The sequence below is a fragment of the Gouania willdenowi genome, chromosome 17, assembly GCF_900634775.1.
Source record: "Gouania willdenowi chromosome 17, fGouWil2.1, whole genome shotgun sequence".
NCBI lineage: Eukaryota > Metazoa > Chordata > Actinopteri > Blenniiformes > Gobiesocidae > Gouania > Gouania willdenowi.
In genome coordinates, this window is record NC_041060.1 from 15501834 (window position 1) to 15526452 (window position 24619).

Below are 24619 nucleotides of genomic sequence, written 5' to 3' on the forward strand. Positions count from 1 at the left end.
GTTATACCTCAGTAATATCTCTAAAATCAGGAATATCTCGGCCAAGAGTGATGCTGAAAAACTAATCCATGCATTTGTTACATTTAGATTAGATTACTGTAACTCTACTGTCAGGATGTCCTAGTAACTCACTAAAAAGTCTCCAGTTAATTCAGAACACTAACTGGTACTAACAGGAGAGAGCATATTTCTCCAGTATTGGCTTCCCTTCATTTGCTTCCTGTAAAATCTAGAATATAGTTTAAAATCCTCCTGTTAGCATACAAAGCTCTATGTAATCAAGCTCCTGTATATCTTAGAGACCTGTTAGTGCAGAACTCTCCGAAAGTGTCTAGAAGTAGAACAGGAGGCAGAGCGTTCAGCTACCAGGCTCCTCGTCTTTAGAACCAGCGCTCAGTCTTAGTATGGGAGGCTGCTACCCTCTCCACCTTTAAGGCTAAACTCAAAACCTACTTATTTACTAAAGCCACAATCACAGACCATTAGACCTAAATGGTCAACACCTCAGACCATTGCGAGAGACTGTTACCGTTACATTTCAAACCTACTTATTTACTAAAGCGTACACTGTATAATTGCGATAATTCAAAGTGGACAAGGTCCTCTCTGTAGTGATTGCTGAGATCACTACATGCGCCCAGTACAACATGAAACCTTGTCTGTAGTGGTAACATTTCAGAGCAAGACGTTTCATATTAATATGAACCTAACCGCTAGGAACGAGTGTGTCATAGTGTATCATGTTTTTTCTGCAGTCTGTGCCTTCTCCTCTTCTCTGTTTCAGGTGTTTTGATGCTGGAGCTGGCGGTTCCTGGTCGATGGTTCATGGCTCAACTAGTCTGAACACTCTGATGTTCTATCCCTCCATTGTGTTCTGATCGTCTTTCTGTTCACCGACCCAAACTAGTCGAGGCAGATGACTGCCACGTCTGAACCTGGTTCTGCTGGAGATTTCTTCCTGTTATAAAAAAAGGGAGTTTTTTCTTCCCACTGTCGCTAAATGCTTGTTCATGTGGATCTTGTTGGGTTCTTTCTTTCTTACTATGAATTCTATGTTGTTAAGTGCTTTGAGATAACTTTGCTGTATTTTGCGCTATATATGTAACTGAAGTTGAATTGAAATTGAATTAAATTGAATGACTGACTGCAGGGATCATTTCTCTGGTGCATCAATTATGTTATTGTTGAAGACAACCCTTAAAACTTAACTTGACATTCAGATTTATTATTTACACTTTCAGAGATGTTTCAACAATTTTGAAAAAAAAAAAAATCTTCACAAACATTTGGCACAGTTAACAATAAAATGCATCATAAAAACATCAATGTGTCGGGGTGGAGGATGTGACAGTGATGAGAAAGTGAAGCACCTAAACTTTAAACCACCTCAAATCAGAGCAGAGACACAGTATTATTTACATATGGTCCGTAAATGCCACGTGTGTGCAATTTACTAATTCAGATAGTCACAATTTTTTTGGAAAACAAGCCAGGATCATTTTCACATAGGGAAAACATCCTGATGCTTCATTTTCTACCTGATTGTCCCTCCAGAGAAAGTTTTCAAAGACGCTGTTAATGACAGGTTGTAAACCCCAGCATCCCTTGGAGTCCTTTAAAAGACAATAAAAATGAATAATCACGTCTCCCACAGTGTTGCCACAAACAGGGGTTTGGTCCGCTCTCAGGAAGGAATGTGGTCCGTCTTTCCAGCAGCATCAAGGTGCACTGTGGGTAAGGTAGTTCAGAGATATTTGTGTTTCCCCAACAAGCACAAGCTGAGGCACTGCAGCAGGCCCTTCATCCACAGGCAGTGAGCGAGGAAGAGGAGCAGCAGGCAGGCTCCGGCCGAGCAGTACACCCCGATCACTGTGCTCTCCTCTGGGAGGAAACACTTAGAGAGGGAGTAGCTGCTGGGAGACACCGAGGCCTGAGAGGGAAGAGGAACGGGAATCACACAGGATTATTGTCAGCGATGCTTGGTTTCTATCAGCCACTAGGGGGCCTCCAAATATCAAAGATGTGAAAAGAAAAGCTGTCATCTCAGTTCCAAATTGCATATTGTCTCTCCGGCCCTTTAGCGCATGTCAAACTCAAGGCCCGGGGGCCAAATCCGGCCCTTTGGAGCATCCAATTCGGCCCGCAGGTGAAAGTAAAAATGGCAGAGAAAAAATGAATCATTGTGTAAGTGAAATTCAACAATATTTGCATGGGCTCACAGTTTTCTTTGTGCTTATATTGCATGATTGCTGTCATTTTTAACATTGAACTCAAAATTCCAACATAATCCTTAAATTTTCCTCAAATTATTACACAATATTTCCCTTCATTAAAAAGAAATCGTCACAAAATCTAGGAAATGGAAAGTGAAGTTCCTGTTGGGACTGATATTTATCATTTATCGCTTGGATATTGTCAGTTTCTTACATATTTTGCATTTTATGTATGCGTAGAAGCATAAACTAGAGCACAAGGATGTTGAAATTACTCATTTTCTCGCATAAAATCTGTGGCCAATTTGAGATTAAACTGCTTCATATTTGGCCCCTGAACTAAAATGAGTTTTACACCCCTGCTTTAGAGCAATCTATTTGACCCAAATGCCTTTCATTCGGGAATCAAGGTCCAAAGGTTTGGAGGAAAGCGGATGAGGAACTGAAGAGAACATTGCACCCCAAATCATGACTGACTGTGGATATTTCACACTCGACCTCAACCAGCTTGGGTTCTGTTCCTCACCCGTCTTCTTCCAAACACTTGGACCTTGATTCCCGAATGAAAGGCACACTTTACTTTCATCAGAAAAGAGAACCTTGGTCCACTGGCCAACAGTCCAGTCCTTCTTCTCCTCTGTTTTTCTGCAAAAACTGAAAAGTAAATGGTGATTTCTTCACAGTATTTTAATTTTTTGAATTCCTGTTTTCGTGGGTTTTATGAGCTGGAAGCCCAAATTATATAAAAATAAACAAATAAATACTTGAAATCGTTTAAATTGTGGGCCTTGAATCTACAATCTATGAAAGTTTAACATTTTGAATGGAATTATGAAAATTAAACAACTTTTCCATGATGCTCTAATTTTTTGGAAAGGGTCTGTAAGTTGTTACTGGCTTGTTGATGTTGGGAGTGTCACTGAGCGTACACAAATAATAAAAGAGTGATTAATACAGGGGGGTTGCAGGGGTGGTGGTTGAACAATGGAGTGGGGTACTGGATACTGCACCAAGATCACATTGAAACGCACTTTGTGGAACGCACTGTGTTGGCCTTTGATTGCATTAATGGACACACATTTGATGTTGCGTAAATATCTATATCACTTAGCGGAAACTAAGTTCTGCTGGTATTTCATTTGGAGCGCTACTGCCGCATCAGTTACTTCTCCTCCGTGAATCTGTGACGTAGTGTCTGTAGTTTCTCTCACCAGGATCAAGCTGGGATTGTTTCTGTTCCTCCAGCTGAAGGATGGCACGCTGACTTCTGGGTACTTGTTGTCATGGAGAACCTCGCATCCGCTGTGAGTGTGTCCGCTCAGGATGAGGCGAGGCCTGAACCACTGCAGGAGCTGTGGAGACAAACATCACATCGACCTCACTCAGGGTCGGCTGCGGCTCACTTACATCAGCGCTTTAATACTAATCAGCAGCATCCATCCACTGTGTGACTGACAGCAGGATGTCAGACTGTGTGATGGTAAAGAAACAAGCTCCACATGGTTTGCTTTGACATAAAAAAAAACATGACCTAGCGGAGTCTCCGTGAGGAGACTAAGGAGTACTCACTCTCTGTGAAGCCTCCTTCGACAACACATCGTATCTCTCTCTGAAAAGCAGGTTACGCTCCTCAGGAGGTGCAGCGTCCTGACCTGTGCAGCCGGCATCACTCACCCTGTACAGAGGGTAGTGCTGTAGGATGCACAGAGATAACATTACTGTAAGCATGGGCCTTTTTCTAGTTGTCATTTAAAAAAAAAAAAAAAAAAAAAAAACGTTATTAGTTTTTCACATTAAAATACAATTAACAATCTGGTCACGTTGACATAAACCAGAGGATATGAAAAACAAAGAAAAAAATGTAATAATAAAGACACACAATCACACATCCATTCACACACACACTCACACTTAGTGAAGCTTGCACGTAAAGATCTTAAACATGGTTGTACAATGTGACCTATGCAATAGTGAAAAAAAAGTCCCATTGTTTTCCTTTTGCAATATATGTTAATCTTTCTAGTCCAATGCATTCTGAAAGTTATTTGATCCATTGTTGTATTGAAGGAGCTTCCATCTTCTTCCAGTTTAGGGCAATAGCTCTCCTGGCCCAAGGTCCAGTCATTTATTTTACTTTTTTGTTCTTGAAAAATCTCCTGGGTACATTCCTAGTATCAGTGACGTGCCATGACCACTAGGGTTGGGTAGGCACGTTGCAAATCGAGACCACCAATGACAATTTCATATGTTTCTGCTGGCAAGTGTTAATTCAATTCAAATCAACTTTATTTGTATAGCGCAATTTACAACATACTGTAGTCATCTCAAGGCGCTTATCAAAATATAAAATTCATAATAAGAAAGAAAAAACCCAACAAGATCCACATGAACAAGCATTTAGCCATCTAACAAAATCAACATCATAAACACCATTAAAGAAACATAAACAATTATTTAATATAGCCTCCATACTCTCCCAACAAGATATATCTCATGACATGGCAGCGCATCTGTTGTTTGTGTTGGAAACACAGAAACACAGAGAAAATGACAAAAACAACCCAGAGCAGCCTCAGTGAAGAGCATCCACAAAGTAAATCCTTCCATTTGTTCTATTCACTGTAGAAAGTACCAACAATGTTCTGACTTTACCTTTGCTGAAGCTCTGGTAGCTCAGGTGTTGGTCTCCCATATTCTAAAAGTTGTCGTTTTTCCTCAAAAAACAGTTTCTTTATCGTCTCTAGCGCTGTCATCTGCCTGTAGTGTTATCCCGCCCACTAGCTAGAGAACGTAGCAGCAGTGGTCACATGGGATCAATTCACTAATGTACTGTGAACTTACGTATAGCATTTAGCATAGCACGGTTACGACCAAAGGTGATAAACTGACCCTAATCTGTTTCAGTACAGCTCTTCAATAGCCACAAACGGGATTAAATGCTCCACCTCTTCCAAACTTGACTGGTTGTTCCTCCTGAACAGATTCAGTTTTTGGCAATATTTCGTCAAGGTAAATAGATTACAATGCTGTGTTTATGAGCTAAAAGAGAAAGAGTATATTTGTTATTAAATCCAACTTAGATGTATAATTTAATGCATTCATCGATACACAGCATTTTGTAGATGACCACGGTTTGTTGTTGTAGCCCTGATAAATATATAATTATATACAATCCTGATATAGCCTTTATAAAATATAAATATACATAAAATAGACTGAATATTATTATTATTATTATTATTATTATTATTATTATATCTGGTCATGTGACATAAACATCGCGAGACTATGTTCAGCCAATCACGGAGCTTGAGCGCCGATTACAAACAACTGAGGCCGTTTCCTGTCAGAACGTGAGGAGAGGCACGCGGAGCAGCTGTAACAGGTTAGCCATTATTAACACCCATCTCTACTTTTTTTTATGGATTGACACGCATTCTAATGCGTAAATTATACATTGTACACCTTCAGACTTCGTCTATCTCAGGAGTAGGGGCCGTTTAATCCCGTTGTGCGTGAGATTTAACAAGGAATTGGTGAGTATGTTTGTTGTTTAGCCTGCTCATGCTATGCTAACGGTGGCCATCCACTTTCATTGGGTGGCTAATGCTAACGATTGCCGTTCACTAGTATGAGGTGGCTAAAGAGAGCTAAATGTGTTCCAGAATCATGTTATATACAACTGATTGATTTTATCATTGTGAATGTTGTAATGTATGTAATCAATGAACTAGAGTTGTCACGATACCAAAATGAGTACCCACGATACGATACCAGACAAAGTATGACGGTTTTGGGTAAAATCGTGTTACTGAAGCCTTTTTATTATTATTATTATGAACTGCAATGTATTTGTACAAGTTAGAAATACTTAATTGCTTATAGTGTTGTTTGGTGCACGATAAGAGTACATGAACAAAAGCATATAAGCAATAAAAAACAAAAATGAAGTTTGAATTTATATGGTTGAAATAAAAAATTTAAAAAAATCATTCAGTTTCCTTTGCACATCAATTTATGTTTAACTAATATAAATAATCAACTTAGGATAACAAATCCACTGTCTTTTTTTTTTTTAATTTGACAATAAGGCTTCATCTCCAACATAAACCACAGATGATAAAATACAATAAATAGGAACTGATTCACTGTGAAAAACTATATTTGTATGCATTTTCTCTGACATCACTTGGATGTGATCCTTCCCTTTGTATGTATATAATTTATAAATATGGTTTGGACATTGCAAATAAAAACAATAAACAAAAGATCGCTCTGAGTCCGTGCGGAAAAACAAAACAAAAAAAAGTGTTCCCTCCTTTGGCTCCTATAGCTTGGTGACAGCGCCTGCACAGTGGATCTCCTATTGCTTTACCGTCTCTGCCTCATTTAAAGCCAAAATGGTTCCAAATGGGACTTTTGGAGTTTGTTTTTTTTAGCAAAATTAGTGATGCCACTGATGACTCGCCGCTCGGGCCCAGTGCTTCTGCCATGTGTTGTCTCATGTTTGTGACTGTAAGCAGTCCAGGCGAGACAGACCTTTAGCTTGTTTGTTTTGAAGCGTATTTCTATCGAAGCGGAGCTGTCTTCATGGAGTTCGTTCTTGCCTACGGAAACACACGAACAGCCAATCAGCTAACAGATGGGCGGACCCAGAATGCGGAAACAGCCCATCATATCTCCGGACGTCACCAGTAACAGGCAAACAGACAATCATTCAACAGCTGTGGAGTTCGATCGCCATGTTGAATTGTTTTCAAGTGAGTAGCATGCAGTGAGCTTAGCCTGTTAGAAGCCAGGTGGAGAGTGGAGGCAGCTGCTACAGTATGTAGCAGAAACTGGCACCGGTAGTATCGTAATCCACGGTAGTATTGTTGTGTAGAATTTCTAGTATAGTAGGAACCGTTATAATTTGGCTACGTAGGGTATCGTGCTTAATATTATAATGAATTAATATTTATTGATGAATGTTGTATTGGGTACACACAATAACTAACTAGCTATTGAATAGAATACTTATGTGGGCCTGTTTGTTATTATTATACAGGCCATGTTCCTTTATGGGTAAAAACTGATGGTAAGCTGAATTATTGCCTGGAACTGAATCCTAGTCCATGTCTCCACTGGTCTTTCACTACTCACACATACTGGAGACTTTAGACACACTCATTAAAAAGCTGTGGTTTTTAACGGACAATTTAAAAGCCCGGACAATTACACCTAGTGGTGAGAGACCACTGCTACATCAATATTGGGTCTTGTGAAACACTTCAGTGTTGTATGATTCGTACCTGGATGGTACGGTATATATTTTTTTCAATTTGTCTGGTTTTGTTTTGAGTACACTGAGTACACTTACTGCAGTGGTAAATATTGGGGTTATTCATGATTGTTGTTTTTTCCTGTAAATATAATACATAAAATTCATCACTTGTTTTGTTATTAGTTTTCCCTGCATTTAACTGCTGCTTATCCATGATGTAAATACTACATTGTCATATTGGGCACTATTTATTGTCCCCTGCGCGTAAGTCAGAAAAGCTGTGCTTCTGAACCTGGAATAAGTGCAGCGCCCTGGGAAGGTGAAACATTATATTGCACTAGAAATTTGGACTCAGTTACAAGTGAAGCCACACAAACTCTATTGCAGAAGAGACTCCCAGAAAGAATCTATCCAAACTGTCACAAGGGTGGTGGAGGTGGCTACAAGCAGGCCATTAGAATGACCATCAGCATTTCTAATTTCTGTTCATATTTACCAGTTCTAGATGTGACAAAATGTTACATTTCATTATATTTTATCCGTGCCGTCCACTCCTTTTCCTGGGAGAGGGTGAGAACAGCGTCGCAGAGCTGATCAGCTGTGTGTGCACCCGAGGTGTGTGCGTCAGCTGCAGCTTGTTACAATGAAACTGACAGACGTCAGAATGATGCTCAACTATTTTAAAAGCCACAGTTTGATCCACTACAAGAGTAAATAACAAGTGAAACAATGATGACAGATGATGATGCGCACTGATCATTTCTGAATGCAGGAATGTAATAAAATCAGGCTTTCCACACAAACAATAATGAGGGGAAAACTTTGATACCGGCTCTCCATTACCTAAACCATCTTCTTTAATTACCACCTCCACACTTAAACATTGAATGTTTCTATTAGTTTAAGCTCAATAATAGTGTGAATCCATGTTACCTGTAACATGATGGGAGGTGTGGGAGGATAGAGCGGTGAACCTTCACAGCGTTCTGCTCCTCCACTGCCATACTGTGAGTTCTGTAAAAAAACAAAACAAAAAGAAAGCATTAACTCATTCCCGAACCCTGTTTCAGCATTTTCATGTAATCCTTTTCACCTCTGACTGTTTCTGCAGTTTGAGCTGTGAAAGCTGTATTCACCTGCATGGTTAAATAGAGATTAAAAAAAGCCCTAATGTGAACTCTGACTTTTCCATGTTAGACAGAGACATAATGAACAGCTTAAAATGATATCAGGTCAGAAAGGTGAAGATGTTTAACCTGCGTGATTCTCAGCCTAGTCTAATTCTTTATACTAATGTATCTTGTGCACAATGCTAATCAAACCCAAACTTGGATCACTTAGATGCAGTGTTTAATATTCTTAATAATGTGCTCTTAAGGCATAACATCTCCAAGGAAAATGTCTTAATCTGATGCTGTGAAATATTATATGTATATTTAAACATCTAAGTGAAACTGACCTCTTCAGATCTACCTTTACCATCTTGTAGCTGTGCAAAAATGACTGAACATCCAGTCATTTTAGTTCAAGGGCCAAAAATGACCAGTTTGATCTCAAGTGGACTGCAGATCATAGGATGGGAAAATGAGAATTTTTCCTGTATATACAGTATACTGTGTAAAGTACTGTATATGTAAGGACATTTTGTCAAAAAATATTATATATATAAATAACATTTTGAGATGAAAAATATGACAAATTCAATTAAAATGCAAATTGAATAATTGTAAAGTTCTTACAAATAAATCTCTTCAATTTTGTTTTGTAACTTTATTGATCCTGCAGTGTGGAAATTTACTGTCATTACAGCGCAGATGACGTGCAAGAAAAAAACAAGTAAACAAGGAAACATAGAATACCCAAAAGACAATACAACAGAAGCTATATGTAAATAGAAAAATAAGATAAAAAGTATACATTTATAGATGTATATACTTACTGTATTCTAGGGATGTAACGATTCACTCAACTCCCAATACGATTCTCTCACGATTTATTTTACAAAATGGGACTGTACATAAATGACTGAAAAATATTCTTTTTTGGGAAAAAACTGTACTATTTTCCTTTTATTTTTCATTGTCAAAAGAATGCAATTTAACTAAAAACAAATCTTGAATGAAATAAATAAAGAAATAATACAAATGAAGAAGCCTATTAATTTAAATTCTGGTTCTATAGTAAACAATACAAAACTACATAATAGTTCTTTTTCTTTTTAAAAGTGCAACTGAAAATGTATTTTGTGCCTTAACAATTGGACTTAAAAACAAAAACAAAAAAAAAACAGTCATTGCATTGTATTTACGTCAGATATTTGTTTGGACCAGCAGAGGGAGCTGGTACCCCAGTGGTCGGTTGGCATGCAGATATCTTGCAGTGAAGAAGAGATGCTACGCTAGCAGACAAAGCTAATAGAAAAACGTGACTTTTACAGATATTCATGTAATATTACAGATATTCTTTCAGTGCCAAAGGAGTAAGGAATCATTTATGAACATGTTTAAGAGTAGAAGGCGGCCAGAAAGAAAGTAGTCGCAGATTCCACCCGCCGCCAACACTTCTGGATAGCGCCCTCTGCTGTTTAAAAAAACTACTGCGATTCAATTTTCACAGCATCGATGTGAACCGTGATACCTATGAATCGATTAGTAACTGCCTTACGATTAATCGTTACATCCTTACTGTATTCTGTAAGATTCTTATCCTATATTTACAGACGGTACAAGAAATAATTTGCAAAGATGCTAATATTTATGTTCGGATGTAATAGTTATTTAAAATTACTCCCAATTTCTGGGAAATTCCAATACATTTTTGAATATTCCCAAAATTCCAGAGGTTAAGTTCCCGTAGAAATGTATTAAAAAATGTCCACGCCTTTGCAACTGAATGAGTTGATGATTTAAAGAATTGATCATGTTTTTTCAACAATTTTAACTTTTCTCCTGTGGGCCAATGTGTATGATTAAGTGGCTGGATTTGGCTCCAGTCTCGTGTTTCTGACTTCCAGACTTCCTCCCCCTCACCTGCAGGGAACAGTTGAGTTCTCTGGAGATTTTGATCAGCTCCTTCTCCACAGACTGACAGATGGGACAGCCATCCCCATGCAGGGCAACGCTGTTCACCAGCAGGAAACTGAGGAGAAAGAAGAGCTGCAGTTAAACTGAGCAGAACACAGGAACCCATCCCAATTCACACGTTAAAAAGCTTTGCTTCTGTTTTCAAACTGGCATATAAACAGATATGCTGCCCAGATGTTTGCTAGGATTAAACTGTGCTAAGGTAATTTACATGAGCTGAGGTCGACTCTACTGGATGATCTTTGATTTTATTACATGTTATGAAGTGTAATAATGTTATAAACTGTCTGCTAGTTTGCATGCGTCTAAAAATAAAGTACTTTCCAGGTAGGATTCTCTGACTCGTGGGTACATTACTAAATGATTCAGATGTTGGAGACAGAGTCAAGGCCGTTTTCTAAATGGGCTTCTTTGGTTCACCCTGACTCAGTGGATTAAAACCCGTGACCTCCCAGCTGAGCCTGCTGAGTCATATCCTCATCCCCGAGGCTGCGTTTGTTGGTTTTAATCTGACTTTCAGCCTCATTACACTCACTTAACGCCCTTTTTGGTGACAATGCGAGTAGAGGAAGCGTTGAAGACCTTCTCAAAACGCTGCAGTTTGAACCAGTCCATCCTGTAGAGAGAGACAGGGCTCACGTCAAATTAAGAAAAAAAAAACAAACAAAAAACACATGCTGCTGTGGCTCCGTTACATAAAGGCCTTTCGCAATTTCACTTCCTGTCTTTCTGCATAATCCCACATGTTTGTCACAAACATGAAATAAAAATTGGGGTGATTTAATTTCTACATCTTGGCAGCTAATTGAGTGTAAAGGTGATTAATTCTCGTTCTATGACAGCTGGACATTTTGGTTTATCGTGACGTTATTTGCTCATGTTGTACTAATGGAAAATGTGTTCAGGTTTAAACTGCAAAATTGTAACGTTAAATACATCAAAGTAGTGGAAAACTGTTTGTCAAATGGCTTGTTTAGCAGGTACGATGGTGGAGCTTAAATGAGAACATGTGGGTGCACAGCAATAGATCAGCTTTTCTAAATGGATTTGGAGATCCACAATTTAACTTAATGCTTAATTTATGTTAGGCTAATGCAAATGCTAAGTTAAAGCCTATGCTACTAGGCTAATCCTAATGTTTGGATTGGAATTTGGATTGTTTTAGTCCTAATCTTTTGACTAATAAAACTTTAGCTACTTTCAGAACAGCATGAAAAGCTATGTTAGAAATTAGATGAATTGCTGACGGTGTCCTAACCCAGACCTTCCCCTAAACAAGCCACACTACAGAACTCACTCACACATGCTGTCCCTTATAGGAGAAAAAGCCAAAAGTAACATATTGTGCAGCTGTTAGTTAATAAATGTGCCTGTGTGGCATTTTACATCTACACATTTAACCCAGATATTTTCTTTCTCGTAAGAGTTTGGGTGCTTTCGCACATGCCTCTTTGCGTAATGTTTTATTTCCTCGGATAGTCCGGTCTTTTTGTGATATGTGAAAGCTCACTCGAAGTCTGGTCCTCTGTAAAATGTGGGTCTCGGTTTGGCTCAAGTGAAGCATGGTGCGGTTTTTAATCATGTGAGAAAGCAAACCAGGACCAAATATAGGACTTTACCATGAAGCAGGGTTTGTATAGAACACGGACTGTGTGTGGTTTCAGTTTGGACCGTGCAGCGGAAGGGAGATAAAAACTAATTACCAGTAAAACTCCGGAAAACTATCACCAGGAGTAAATATTTGCTCCCTGGTAAAGATAGTATCTCTAACAACAGGTAAAATGATAAACTGGTGATATTACAGCCTGTGCAAGCAATACAGGGACGCATTTACTCCGCCTCTGGGTCCTAGTGCCTGCCCCCGGTGGAGCCTGTTCCGTTTACCGAGGTCCGTGTGTGTCCGTGTAAAAATCTACATGTTTATGCCTCTGTCCATCCACTCTTTTCATTATATCCATGTCTTTTAAGGCTTTCATTAAATAGTGTCGGCTGTAGTCCGGGCTACCGCCATCTTGGATTATGTCGTCACCAGCGCGTCGTCGACGCAAGTCGCGCAAGCTCAGAATGACCCAAATAACTGTAAAGAGGTCTCATATTAGTCTATTTTTGTGGCTTTAGACTCCAATTACATATTTGTATATAATATCTTCCCTACAATATAAATAGGTTCATAATATAACTATTTTTTTATAGTTTCTGTTTCCACTGTATCCAGAATAATAATAATCTTTCTCAACAAGAACTGTTGATTGATTTGTCACATAATTGTTCCAGGGTTTGAGTTTGTTTTATTTAGTGTCACATCTACCTGGGCTGTAGCTCTTTGTTTTTTAGACTGCTGACAACTTGTTTGTAGTTTTATTTCAGCAAGTTTTACAGTTACAGCTGGGGACCTTTGTAATTGAATATCCTAGTTACATTACAGCAACCAAATTAAACTATATCAACTCAGTGAATAAAAATGGCCTGTGTAAAGGCTTTTTCAAAGAAAAAAATGATCTTGTGAAATCTGTGATTTGTTGACCTGCACAACTCAAAGAATTGGAATCGTAAATCGTTTAGAACAGGAATCGAAATTGAGAATTGGAATCAGAATCGTTAAAATCCGAACAATGCCCAACCCTAGCAATCACACACATTGTCGCCGTGGCAACAGGCATACACATACTCACAACCCAGCGCTCCAGCAGGCAGCGCACACACAAATGTCCATCCATCTATTCATTTTCAGAACGGCTTTGTCAGCGCAAACATTTCCACACTCCCTTCCGTATTAATCCTGCATCATTCATTTATTTTACTTGTCTCTCTTCCTCATAGTGTTCACATGATCAGCGTGGCCGCACATCTGACTGCTCTGTTTCACCTGCTTGTACATTATACATCCTTACTGGTAAAGGCGGCCATATACACTGTGCGATTTTTGACTCTTGCGTCTATCTTTGGGATCGGGCCGAGTCTTCCCTCTAAATCGTGTGTCCTGCATCGTGTATTGTACATGGGGTCACGAGAAGCGATAAACACCTCTCAACCAGCTCCTGATCAGCAATCGTATGATCGTAAGGAGATCAAACATGTTTGAAATCCAGTAGCTCCTTGTGAGGGTATCACACTGTTGAAGTGCCATGGATCGGCTTACCTCAAACTCTCACACTGCGCATTTGCGAACACTGTAGGACCGCTGTAAAATTGATGGACGTGCTGCCCACATCTGTCCAGCCAGTTCCTGGTCCATCACATTGCTGTCTTTTTTTTTTCTAAAGCCCCTTTTTCTGAGATTTGCGAGTGTCTCTCCACTTACGCGTTCTTCTCCTGTTTTAATGGCGATGCTTCAGAGTTTTTCTTTTATTTTGTAAGTTGCATTTCCAGAAACAAGACCCCGACGTGTCGTGTATGTACGTACAGTGCGAACAGTCAGATCGGTCCATACAGTGTGAGAACATGAATCGTGAGCTGCGCACATTCAGACTTTGCAATTGAGTCGCACAGTTTGAGCTGGAGCTGAGTACAACGATGCCTGCCTTAAGCTACCGGTGACATGATGCCTCTGAGATGGAGCAGCTCATTTGTGTTTAAGTAGCGCAGGTTGTGGGATTGTGATTATGGGTTATTTTTAATTATTAATTATGTTTCTGGGGGGTTTGTTTTAGGATTTCCTTATCGAATAGATGGGTTTCCACTCCCATGATCCCCTGCGCGGGTCACTATCTTGTGTCACTGTAACCTTAGCAGGTAACTTAAGTCACCGATTTTAGCCATGTGTCATGCCGCATACATGCGTTGTAGGGTCGCTCAAACGGAGCGAAGCCAGAGGAAAATAAGACAGTTTTATTGCGTTCCTAAAATAATGACCAGTCAAGGAGAACAAACAAAATGTCTATCCACGGAAGGGCGAAACTAATGGCTAACCATCAACAGGACTGCTTTCCGACCTGACCCAGAAAAGCAACACTACAAAGTCTGTAGCGATCGTTTCACCACAGGTAAGTGTATATATTATACATGCATCTCTTGTCGGCCCGTCCAGATGTGATGTTTTCATATGAATGCACAACTCGTATGTTTGTTATCATTCAGGTTGCACAAATTTTGGAAAGCTACGATTGTTGCAATTGAAGCCATATAAACCATTTAACGATCCAACAACCACAGCCGAAGTTATCAATGCTTATGTCAGATCAATCGAAAAGTACAGTTATACGTCATCTTTCCTTTGAAGCCTCATATTGACCAGGTGAAAAACAATATTCCAGCAAAAACAATCTTGTTAGCTTGTCAAAGGTCCCCACACACACACACACACACACACACACACACACACACACACACGTCGCTATATGCCTCCAAAGACTTGTATGCTTTCATTTCATCCAATGTGTAGGCACTTACACTGATCACCAGGGAGTTTACATTGTCTGGATATAAAACGTCCAGGAACGTATCGGATACCCATTCACAGAAGTTAAATCATGGTTAAATCATAATCTCTTAAAACTCAACAGTGACAAATTGGAACAAAATCAACACTCTCCAAATCCAAGAGTTTCTCCATCCAAATCGACAACTCCTCCGTCTTCCCCTCCCCTCAGGTTAAGAGTCTGGGTGTCATCCTCGACGGCACTCTAGCTTACAAATCCCACATCAGTTATATCACCCGGTTTGCATATTTCCACCTCCCTCACCCCTCACACTGCTGCAATCCTTGTCCAGTCTTGTCGCTTCCTGGCTTGATTACTCCAGTGCAACTTCCTTCTATTTGGTTTCCCCAGTAAATCCCTCCATAAACTCCTGTTAGTCCAGAACTCAGCTGCCCGCATCATCCCCAAAACCCCCTCTATCTCCCACATCACTCCTGTTCTCCACCTGCTCCCCTGGTTGTCTATTCAATTCCGCATCCACTTCAAGATCCTTCTGTTAACCTTTAAAGCCTGATCTCATCCACATCCACACTCCATCTCGCTCCCTCAGATCTTCTTCCTCCATTCATCTGTCCACTCCCCCAGCCCACCTTACCACCATGGGGAGCAGAGCTTTCAGCCCCTCTGGAACTCACAACCTCTGGATCTTAGGAAGATGGACTCATTCTCACAATTCAAAGCTGGATTCAAAACCCACTTATTTAAAACAGCATTTCCCGCCTGACCACCCCTGCTCTCTGTGTTTTAGCTTCACTTTTACTGTTGTTTTTATACTGTTTTAGCTTAAACTTGATTGTGGTTTCATACTATGCTGTTGTGGTTTTATTGTTTACTGTTGAGTGACCTGAAAGCCCATGATGTTCAAATAAAATTATTATTCTCCTTTCCCAATCTCGTACGGATCTTTGTGGATTTCGCGCAACTTCTCTAAATACCTCACTTTGCAGATTGCATTCAAACTATCTCTGTTGATTGCTTGTTCCTTTTGGCTATTTTTTTTATTCGGTTTTGTCGTCATTTTGAAAGCTTCAGGGGACAAAAATGTATCGTGTCAGGATGCAAACAATGAAAGGTGCCACACAAGATGGCAGACTACGGAATTATGGGAAATTCGTGACGTCATCGGAAACCTACCTATCTATATAGGAGGTGACGGCGCAACTGTCAGTAATCACACAAACTGTCATTACGACAACAGGCACACGCACACACGAACACACCCAGCGCTCCTTCGTCCTGCAGCAGCAACACATACATACGTGATACAAACATTTCCACACTCTTTGTGTTCATGGGTTATTTTGAATCAATAATTGTTTCTGGGGGGTTTGTTTGAGGATTTCCTTTGAAAAATGCATTTTTATGACGGAAGTGCTCTATGGAGGCGAAGTATTCTGTCCAATGGGCGACCGACCGTTTTGCCCGCGTGACGTTCAGAAAGTTTGGTGCGCTTAGCAAATAGACTGTGAATGCAGACTGGACCAAATTAAAATACAACAATGTTGCAGAGTTGACGCCTGAACCTCACAGAGTCCACCAGACTATATGTATGAAAGCACCCTTTATGGAGTTAAAAATATAGAGATTTAGATCCTATATCGCCATTTTGAAAAAAAATATTGAGGTTTGTGTTTTGGTCCATATCACCAAGCCCTAAGTTGTAGTAGCTATTGTCACAAAAAATATAGTTGCTGAAAACAAGGATGAAAATATTTTGTCAACAAAATAAACACTGGTCATAGCTCAAATCAGAGGAAAAAAGAGCTAAAGTTGTCTATTGAATATTGTTTGCAGTTGATAATGTATTTATCATACTCTATTTAAGTCACAAAATAATTTCTGCAAGTTCATTTTGTCTTTTTTGAAACAAAATAGCTGCACTTTGTGATTATTTGCCGCTAACATTTAATTGTTTTTGACAAAAAGGCTGCACGCAGCACGTAAAAAAATTAATCGAAACTCTAAACTCTGAAGGTGGAATTAAAAAAAAAAGGAATATATCTTATCAGAATCACCAAAAACAAAACCTTTTGCTCTCAAGAATACAAAGAATACCAAATTACTGCCACCTACTCTTAGAAGTGAGTGTAATGAACCTTCTGCTGAGTACAAGCACAGATCCTCCCCCTGAATTGAAATATACATTAATTCTACTCCAATGCATCCGTTCTGTGTGTTGTGCTGTCCTGCTCCCCTGTGTGATTGTTTCATTTCTTCCACTTGAAGGGCTAAAGGAGCATCGCCTCTTTGTGATTGGATGCCGGCTGAGGCGCCAAGCCACTCTCATTCCTGATTGGTGCAGAGCTTCAGCCCGGCTGACCAATCACCTGCTGCTTTGTCACGCTGTTGCGTTGTGTGTCTCGTCCTGCTTGTTGCTGGCATTTTTTTCCTCAGTGCTAACGTCACATGACAGCTGAGAGCGAGCATCGCTGCATGTGCTTTGACTGATTGACTGTGGCTGTTAGTATTATTACCTAAACAAAAGCTGGAGAACCTGCTCGACTGCAGTGTTCAACATTACACACTCACTGTAATGAGCAGCAAGAGAACAAATCATAACACACTTACAATATAGTGTGTGCTCGGGCTGCTCGATTATAGGAAAAGAAATAATCACGATTATTTTAGTCATAATTGAAATCACGATTATTCAAACGTTTATTTGTCAACCAAAAAGTCTTCGTACAAAACAATGTAAATATATTCTTTAGACAAAAATAAAATCTTTCAAACACAAATCAAGTATTTTAACCTTTGAAAAAAACAAAAAATATTAAATATTATTTGAATGCAAATAAATGCAATAAAAAGGGGCTGGGTGGAGGAGCTTGCATGCGAATGCAATTAACAACTCAAAGTTAGTATTGATGAAACACATGTATAATTAAAAGAAAAAAAAATTAAAATAAAAAATAATAGTTTTTCACGATTGTTGTTTTTGTAAACGTTGAGAGTAATTAATCATAATCGAGTTTCGATTAATTGCACAGTCTTAGTGTGTGCTTTGTGTTTTTGGGGACCGCTTTCTTACAGTGAGTCTCCAGCTGTCTGACTGCGTTTACTCATTAAAGCGCTGCAATAGATCAACAAAGATTTGTTTTATTGTCAAATATGAACAAGAATCTCTTGCTTTTGTGTCGGCGTCGCTTTTGTAGTGGTGTCAGGGCTGGCAGCGCAGAAACGTCTCAGAGAAACTTCCTGACAAGTGAGGGATTTTTGTAAAAGGCTACAGGAGTGCATCGTATTTTTACAGCCATGGATGCTCTGGAGTTTGTGTCTAACAATTGGTTTACTGTGACATAAAAAGATCTGTGAATGTTAGATCTGTATATCTTATACACATAATCTAAATAAAAACTCAACCATAAAAGAGAATGAGGCGGTAAAGCAACAAGCCTGTGAAAGTCTAATGATATTAGACTGTATTAATGTTTGTTAATAATACTTAAACAGATTTGATGTGATCAGTGTGTAAAACAACACGATCACGAGTTCTCATAGTTTAGTTTTTATTAGTAAATGAAAATATATCTTTAGTTTTCGTTCACATGTATTTTTTAATTAGTCATAGTAGGCCTGGGCAATATATCGAGATTCAAGCTATATCAAGATATCTATATCGACATATTTTTATTTAATAGCTTGTTTTGTATTAAAATACTCGTTTTAGAAGTTGCTGCTTTTGCTACTCTCAGAACAGCATGAAAAGCACAGTTAGATGGATTGTTGAGTGCGTCCTAACACAGGTCTTCCCCTAAACAAGCCACACCACAGAGCTCACTCACACGTGCTGTCCCTTAAAGGAGAAAAAGCCAAAAGTGACACATATTGTGCAGCTGTTTGTTAAAAAAAAATGTGCCTGTGTGGCATTTTACATCAACAAATTTAATGCAGAATTGTGTTTCTGGTAAGATTTGATCACATATCGCCATTTTGTACATTTTACACATCCAATCTAAATAAAACCCCACCATCAAAAGGAGAATGAGGCGGTAAAACCAACAAGCCTGTGTGAAATGTGTCCTTACTCATAATGGAAGCCGATGTCGTGATTTCCAACCAGTACAACCAGCTCAGTGTCAGTGGAGTGTCTGAACATCCTGTGAAAGCGACGCACATCGTCCTCCCAGTGCTGCAGAGAGAGTCACACAAACGCAGCTGAAGAAGTATTTCAGCACAAGACTTTAATGAGAGCAACTCCGCAGGGAAGCTCATAAGTGTTAATGGGATCTCAGAGGGTCACGCCATACTCCCCATAGTGCAGCAGCTCCCCCCCCAGGGTGGCTAAGGCTGCCGTGCCGGCCCCCGCTTCAGATACAGATTCTGTCTTTGTTTCCACACACAAAAGCACTTTGATTACAAAATCACATTTTTTCAGAACATGGCGGCCCTGAGCGACTCTGCTGTTGACTTTGATTTGTGCAGACGTGCATGGCTGAAATAAATGGAAATGAGTGCAGTGGACTGGCATCATCGCGCATTCATACAGTGAAATGTATGTTGTTTTTTTTTTAAGCTTAGAAATACAAATTCAAAATGATCTAAATCAGGGGTATCAAATGCATTTTAGTTCAGGGACCAAATAAGGAGCAGTTTAATCTCAAGTGGGCCATAGATTTTATGCTGGAAAATGAGTAATTACAACAATATTGTGCCATAATTTGCACTTGTACTGTACCTATACATGACAAAATGTAAGAAACTGACAACATTCAAGTGAGATATCAGTTCCAACAGGATCTTTACTTTAAATTTCCTCGTTTTGAGACCAATTTCTATTTAATTGAGGGAAATATGTCGAGGAAATTGAAGAATTTTGTAAGAATTTTCAGTTTTTCCCAACTGCTTCACATTAAAAATGACTGCAATCATGAGATATAAGCACTGGGAAAACTGTGAGCACCTGCAAATATTGTCGAGGGTCATTTACACAATGATTCATGTTTTGTCATGTTTACTTACGCTTGCGGGCCAAATTGGATGCTCCATAGGGCCTGAACTGGGCCCCCGGGCCATGTGTTCAACACACGTGATCTAAATGGATAAAGCTGCATTGCAAAGTTAAAGGCACTCTTTTCTCTACTGCGTATGACTGAGAGGGAGATTTTTCATCATGTTGTTATTAATGTAATGTTTGTTGATTTTAATTGTTTTTACTGATGATTTTAAAGGGTTTTTGCTGCCGATTTTAATGTTCTTATTGATTTTAAGCTGTTGAATGTTTTCTGTTGCACTTTTTGATCATGTAAAGCCCATTGAGTTGCCTTGAGTATGGACTGGGCTGTACAAATACATGGTGGTGTGCTCGTATATTTGATTAACAAATAGAGATTGAGCATGTCAATGATCAGCCACCCTAGCTTCATGATTATTAGAAATGTTTGCTTATTTTTCATTATTTCTTGGTGTTTGGATAGCATGTTCACCTAAACTTGTCTCCGTAGAGCATTTTTCCTGGATTTTGGGACATTTCGAGCAGGAATTCCAGCATTTTTCTGACATATTCCTAAAATACAGCCAGTAATAGTCCCAGCTTTCATGACTGCTTAATGTAACTCAGAGCAAATAATGGAATAAACAACACGGATGAGTGAAACAAACAAAGGGGGGATGACAAAGATTGTCTGCCAGCTCTGCTTCTTCCTCTCATCATCATGAGGCTTTTCTTTGTGCTTCTGGTTCTTGCTGTTCTGTTTTTTTGACTCTGACTTGATGGCTTTCAACTGATAATAATCCTGATTCAGGGAAATCACAGGGGATTTATTTCCCCGGCCGCAGGATGGCTGGATAATGTTTGGAGAGCTGCTGTTTTTCCTGCAGCCTGTTTAATCTATGATGATGGTGGTGGTGATGAATGAATGGATGGAGAACACATCGTTTCTATTTTTTTAATGCACCATCATCATCATAATCGTCATGAGAAGCAAGTGAGAGGAGGGAGACAATGAAAGGAGGAGAACACTTACCTTCTGTGAGCTCCACTTGCCTTCGTCGAAGATGTCCCCGAGAATAAAGACCATTTCTGGCCTGAGGAGCCACATGGCGGTCTGGAACGCTCGCTCCATCTGCCATTCCCTGTTTTTGGGACACAAAAACTCCACATTATCTGCTGTTTTCTTCAGGACAAAAGTCTCCCTCCATGTTCTCACCGCCTCAGCTTGTCGAACCAGTGTCCCCCCACAGCTCCCAGTAGGTGGGTGTCTGACAGGACCATGGCGCGGACCTCCACCTCCGCCTCCTCAGCGCTCCGAGCGGGGCTGACTCCGGGCCAGGAGCAGCGGAGGATGGTGGGGTAGTAGATGAGATACTCGCAGTAGAAGAAAGAACCACCGAGCACCACGATCAGCAGCAGCGCCACCATCCATGTGACGCTGAACCTCGGCATGTCTCTGTTACTGGGCCCGGGAGAGGAGGAGGAGGATGCCCCGGACAGACGCACTGATGCTGCTGCTGCTGCTGCTGCTGCTGGTGGTGGTGGTGGTCGTGGAGAGGATGGAGGAGCGCTCCATCATACATCTTCACCTCCTCACGCCTTCAGCTCTGCAGCTCTGAGGGTGTCATGGTGGAAGTGAAACACAAAGCATCACAATAAAAGAACACAAGCTCCAGGACAGCCGATACAAAGTTAAAGCTGCCCTCGGATTTCTGTTCAAGCGCTGCACGATCTGCAGAACACAAAGCCAGACTGTGTGTCAAATTAAAAGTAACACTTCCGCTGAGGATTTTCACAATAAGACCAGCCGAGTTAGACCATTAATGCATTTTTTTTAACAGCAATGGTTACCGTGGTAGAATGGGTCGTCCAATAACAGAAGGGTTGGGGATTCTCTCCAAGTCATTGTCGTTGGATCCCTTGGGCAAGGCACTTTACCCACATTGCCTTGTATGAATTGTGCATGAATGTTGGAGGTTGTCGGAGGGGCCGTAGATGCAAAATGGCAGCCACGCTTCTGTTAGTATGTGGCTACATTGTAGCTTACCACCACTGGTATGAATGATGTGAGTGATTGGTGTGAATGAATAATGGGTTCTATAACACGCGTTGAGTCTCCTTGGAAAAAAATAAATAAATGTCAATATTCGCTAGAATGAAAATTAAATGAAAGTGACAAAACAGAAAACCAACACTTTTACTTAGGACTGAATGGATATTATATTTACTCACCTGTTGACTCATAAAAAAAGATGAAATAGACCATTGTGCAAAACTTGATGAAATTAGATGAAAACGCTTGTCCCTAAAATCAGTGTTTACGTGTTTGTCAACCTGTGGGGTTCTGTGATTTACATCATTATTTAAAGTTTTTGTCATTTAAAATTAGAACAGTGGCCTCTGCTTATTTAAGCAATGTTCTTTTTGTCTAAATATTAAAAACGATATTAATTCAAATATAACCTAAATAAAGTCTGAAACTATTCCAACTGTTAGGATTGAATATTATTTTACATGGAGTAAAAACTTTTACCAAAGAATACATTTTAGGGGGAACTAACAGGTGATTTTAAAAACGTCGGAATGTTGTACTTTTATTCTGAAGTTGATTTTTACATCCGGTTAGAAATGTTTGACTTGACAACGTTGGAGAGCGCTATCGAGGAGAGAAAGGACTCATTATAAAAATCATATAAATGTGTGGATTATTTCATGATTCAGACCTTTGATCATTTAATGAGTGATCTATAAACCCTTTGTACGTAAACCAGTGAAACAGAGCCAGCAACTACTGGGATCAATGGGATTAAAGGATAAGAAGCTGAAATCTTATCAGCAACAGACGGTCTGTGAGCAGCACAAACTAACAGGTTCATTATTAGTGACGCGGAGCACAAATACCTGCACAACCAGTCGGGTTTGGATAGTGTTTAGTATCGGTTTGAATGTATTTCTCTCTGACTTTTGCATGATGAGGCAGATAGAGAACTGGAGCAGGAGAAGAAAAGAGAGATAAAAAGTGTATTTCTGTCCACAAAGACCACAAGGGTGGAGACTCCACCAGATGTGTAGGAGAGGGAGAACATCTGGTATTAACTATTAACAGATCTGAACTGAGGAAGGAAAGCAGTGAGAGGTTAGGCAACCCAAACAGAACTACAAAGAATGTAAGGAATGAACACAGTGACACACACACACAGTTTGGCTTTATAAAAAGCTGATGTGCAGCTGTGGAGTGGAGACAAAAACAAAAAACAGGCTTCGCTTATTGACAAAACCTTCATCAGGGTACAGATAAATCAATGGCGATTTGAAGAGAAATGTCCTTCAACCAGTGTCTTTCAAACTGTGAAGTCAATGGGGTCACGTCATCTGCTTCAGTTTTCTCATACTTGTCACCAGACTGGCTTAACTGGTTACACAACACTATGGACAACAAAAGTCACAATGCACTCTCACTTTAAAGTAGTCGACTCTTCCACTTGCCTTCCATCGTCCCATCCTGACTCTCTCTTCCCTGTTCCCTTCCCCCTCACATAGGTGTAACACTGGCCTCTCTTTTTATATTCTCCCTCTAATAAAGTTGTTTCTTACCCGTCCTTAGGGAGGGCTGGTGAGTTTTAATTGATATACTGATAAAATTATATTTAGATTATATATTTATATAATATTAAATTATTACTATTTATTCTTAACCAAACACAATCTCAAACATAAATCATCTATACTTTCACTTTCCTCAAATATTATAGTTAAAATAAAATGCAGTAAAAAAAAAAATATCTGAGTCATCGCTTTGTGCACAAATCCTGTATAACAAACATGATCAAAAATTAATTAGAGAGGAAAAAAGTCTCTGGGATTGTCAGAAATTGTGATATAAAAATGGGGTCCAACCCAAAAAAGTTTGGGAACCTCTGGTTTAAGCCGTCATAATAACAATACGTTGAACATGTACGTCACATGTTGTCTGTACTGTGTGCTGCATCTATTATTTGTTGCATATTTCCGATTGCAGTTATTTCCTGGTTTCATACCAGTGTTTTCAGAAATGCTTGTATAGTTGTTTATCTTGCATATGAACCTATAATGGATTGATCACTTGCTGTGTGCTTGGACCTATTTCTCCCAGTTGTCTGTTTGGTTCCCAGTACACCCCTCAGTCAGTGTGCAGCAACTATCTTGACTTGATGGCTGAAACCTCTGAAAAAATAATAAGGCCATATTCATTCATCATCAATAGCCACAATGTGGGAACACACACTGGACACTAACTCCCATTCACTTCCATTTCACACTGTGGTGTTGGATGGTGGGAAGGAACCACAGGAAAGCTCCACAAGCCTGCAGAGAACATGCAAAGTGCAGTGGTGGTGTAACAGTTACGGATGAAGGTTTGTAATTGGAGGGTCACTGGTTTGAATCCCTTGAGTCCCTTAACCATAACTGCTCATGTTATACATCGCTTTGGATAAAAGATTCTAAATTAAATTGTAGTTGTAATTTACAAGGACAGAACGACAATAGAAACTCGAGTCCCACGATAAGCCCTTAAGAATATAAATTAAACAATTTATATGCGAAACGTCTCCGCGCCGAATAGCACGTACCACGTTCCCGGGAATTCAGTCAAATGACACCGTTCCACCGAGTAAAACAAATGAAATTGTGCAACGTAAAATCGTAATCTACGTTGAATTGCTTTTGAA

At 39.7% G+C, this 24619-nt stretch overlaps 1 protein-coding gene across 1 annotated transcript; it reads right to left on the bottom strand.

The window, feature by feature from the left end:
• Positions 1–1204: 1204 nt before the first annotated feature.
• LOC114479426 (metallophosphoesterase 1-like) lies at positions 1205–21661 on the bottom strand. Its single transcript, XM_028473095.1, has 9 exons — positions 21127–21661; positions 20944–21052; positions 19006–19109; positions 11095–11175; positions 10506–10614; positions 8410–8490; positions 3783–3905; positions 3425–3565; positions 1205–1930 (listed from the first exon to the last, which is right to left on the bottom strand). The coding sequence occupies exons 1-9, from the start codon at positions 21360–21362 to the stop codon at positions 1745–1747; spliced, it is 1170 nt and encodes a 389-aa protein (XP_028328896.1). The 5' UTR covers positions 21363–21661; the 3' UTR covers positions 1205–1744.
• Positions 21662–24619: the final 2958 nt, after the last annotated feature.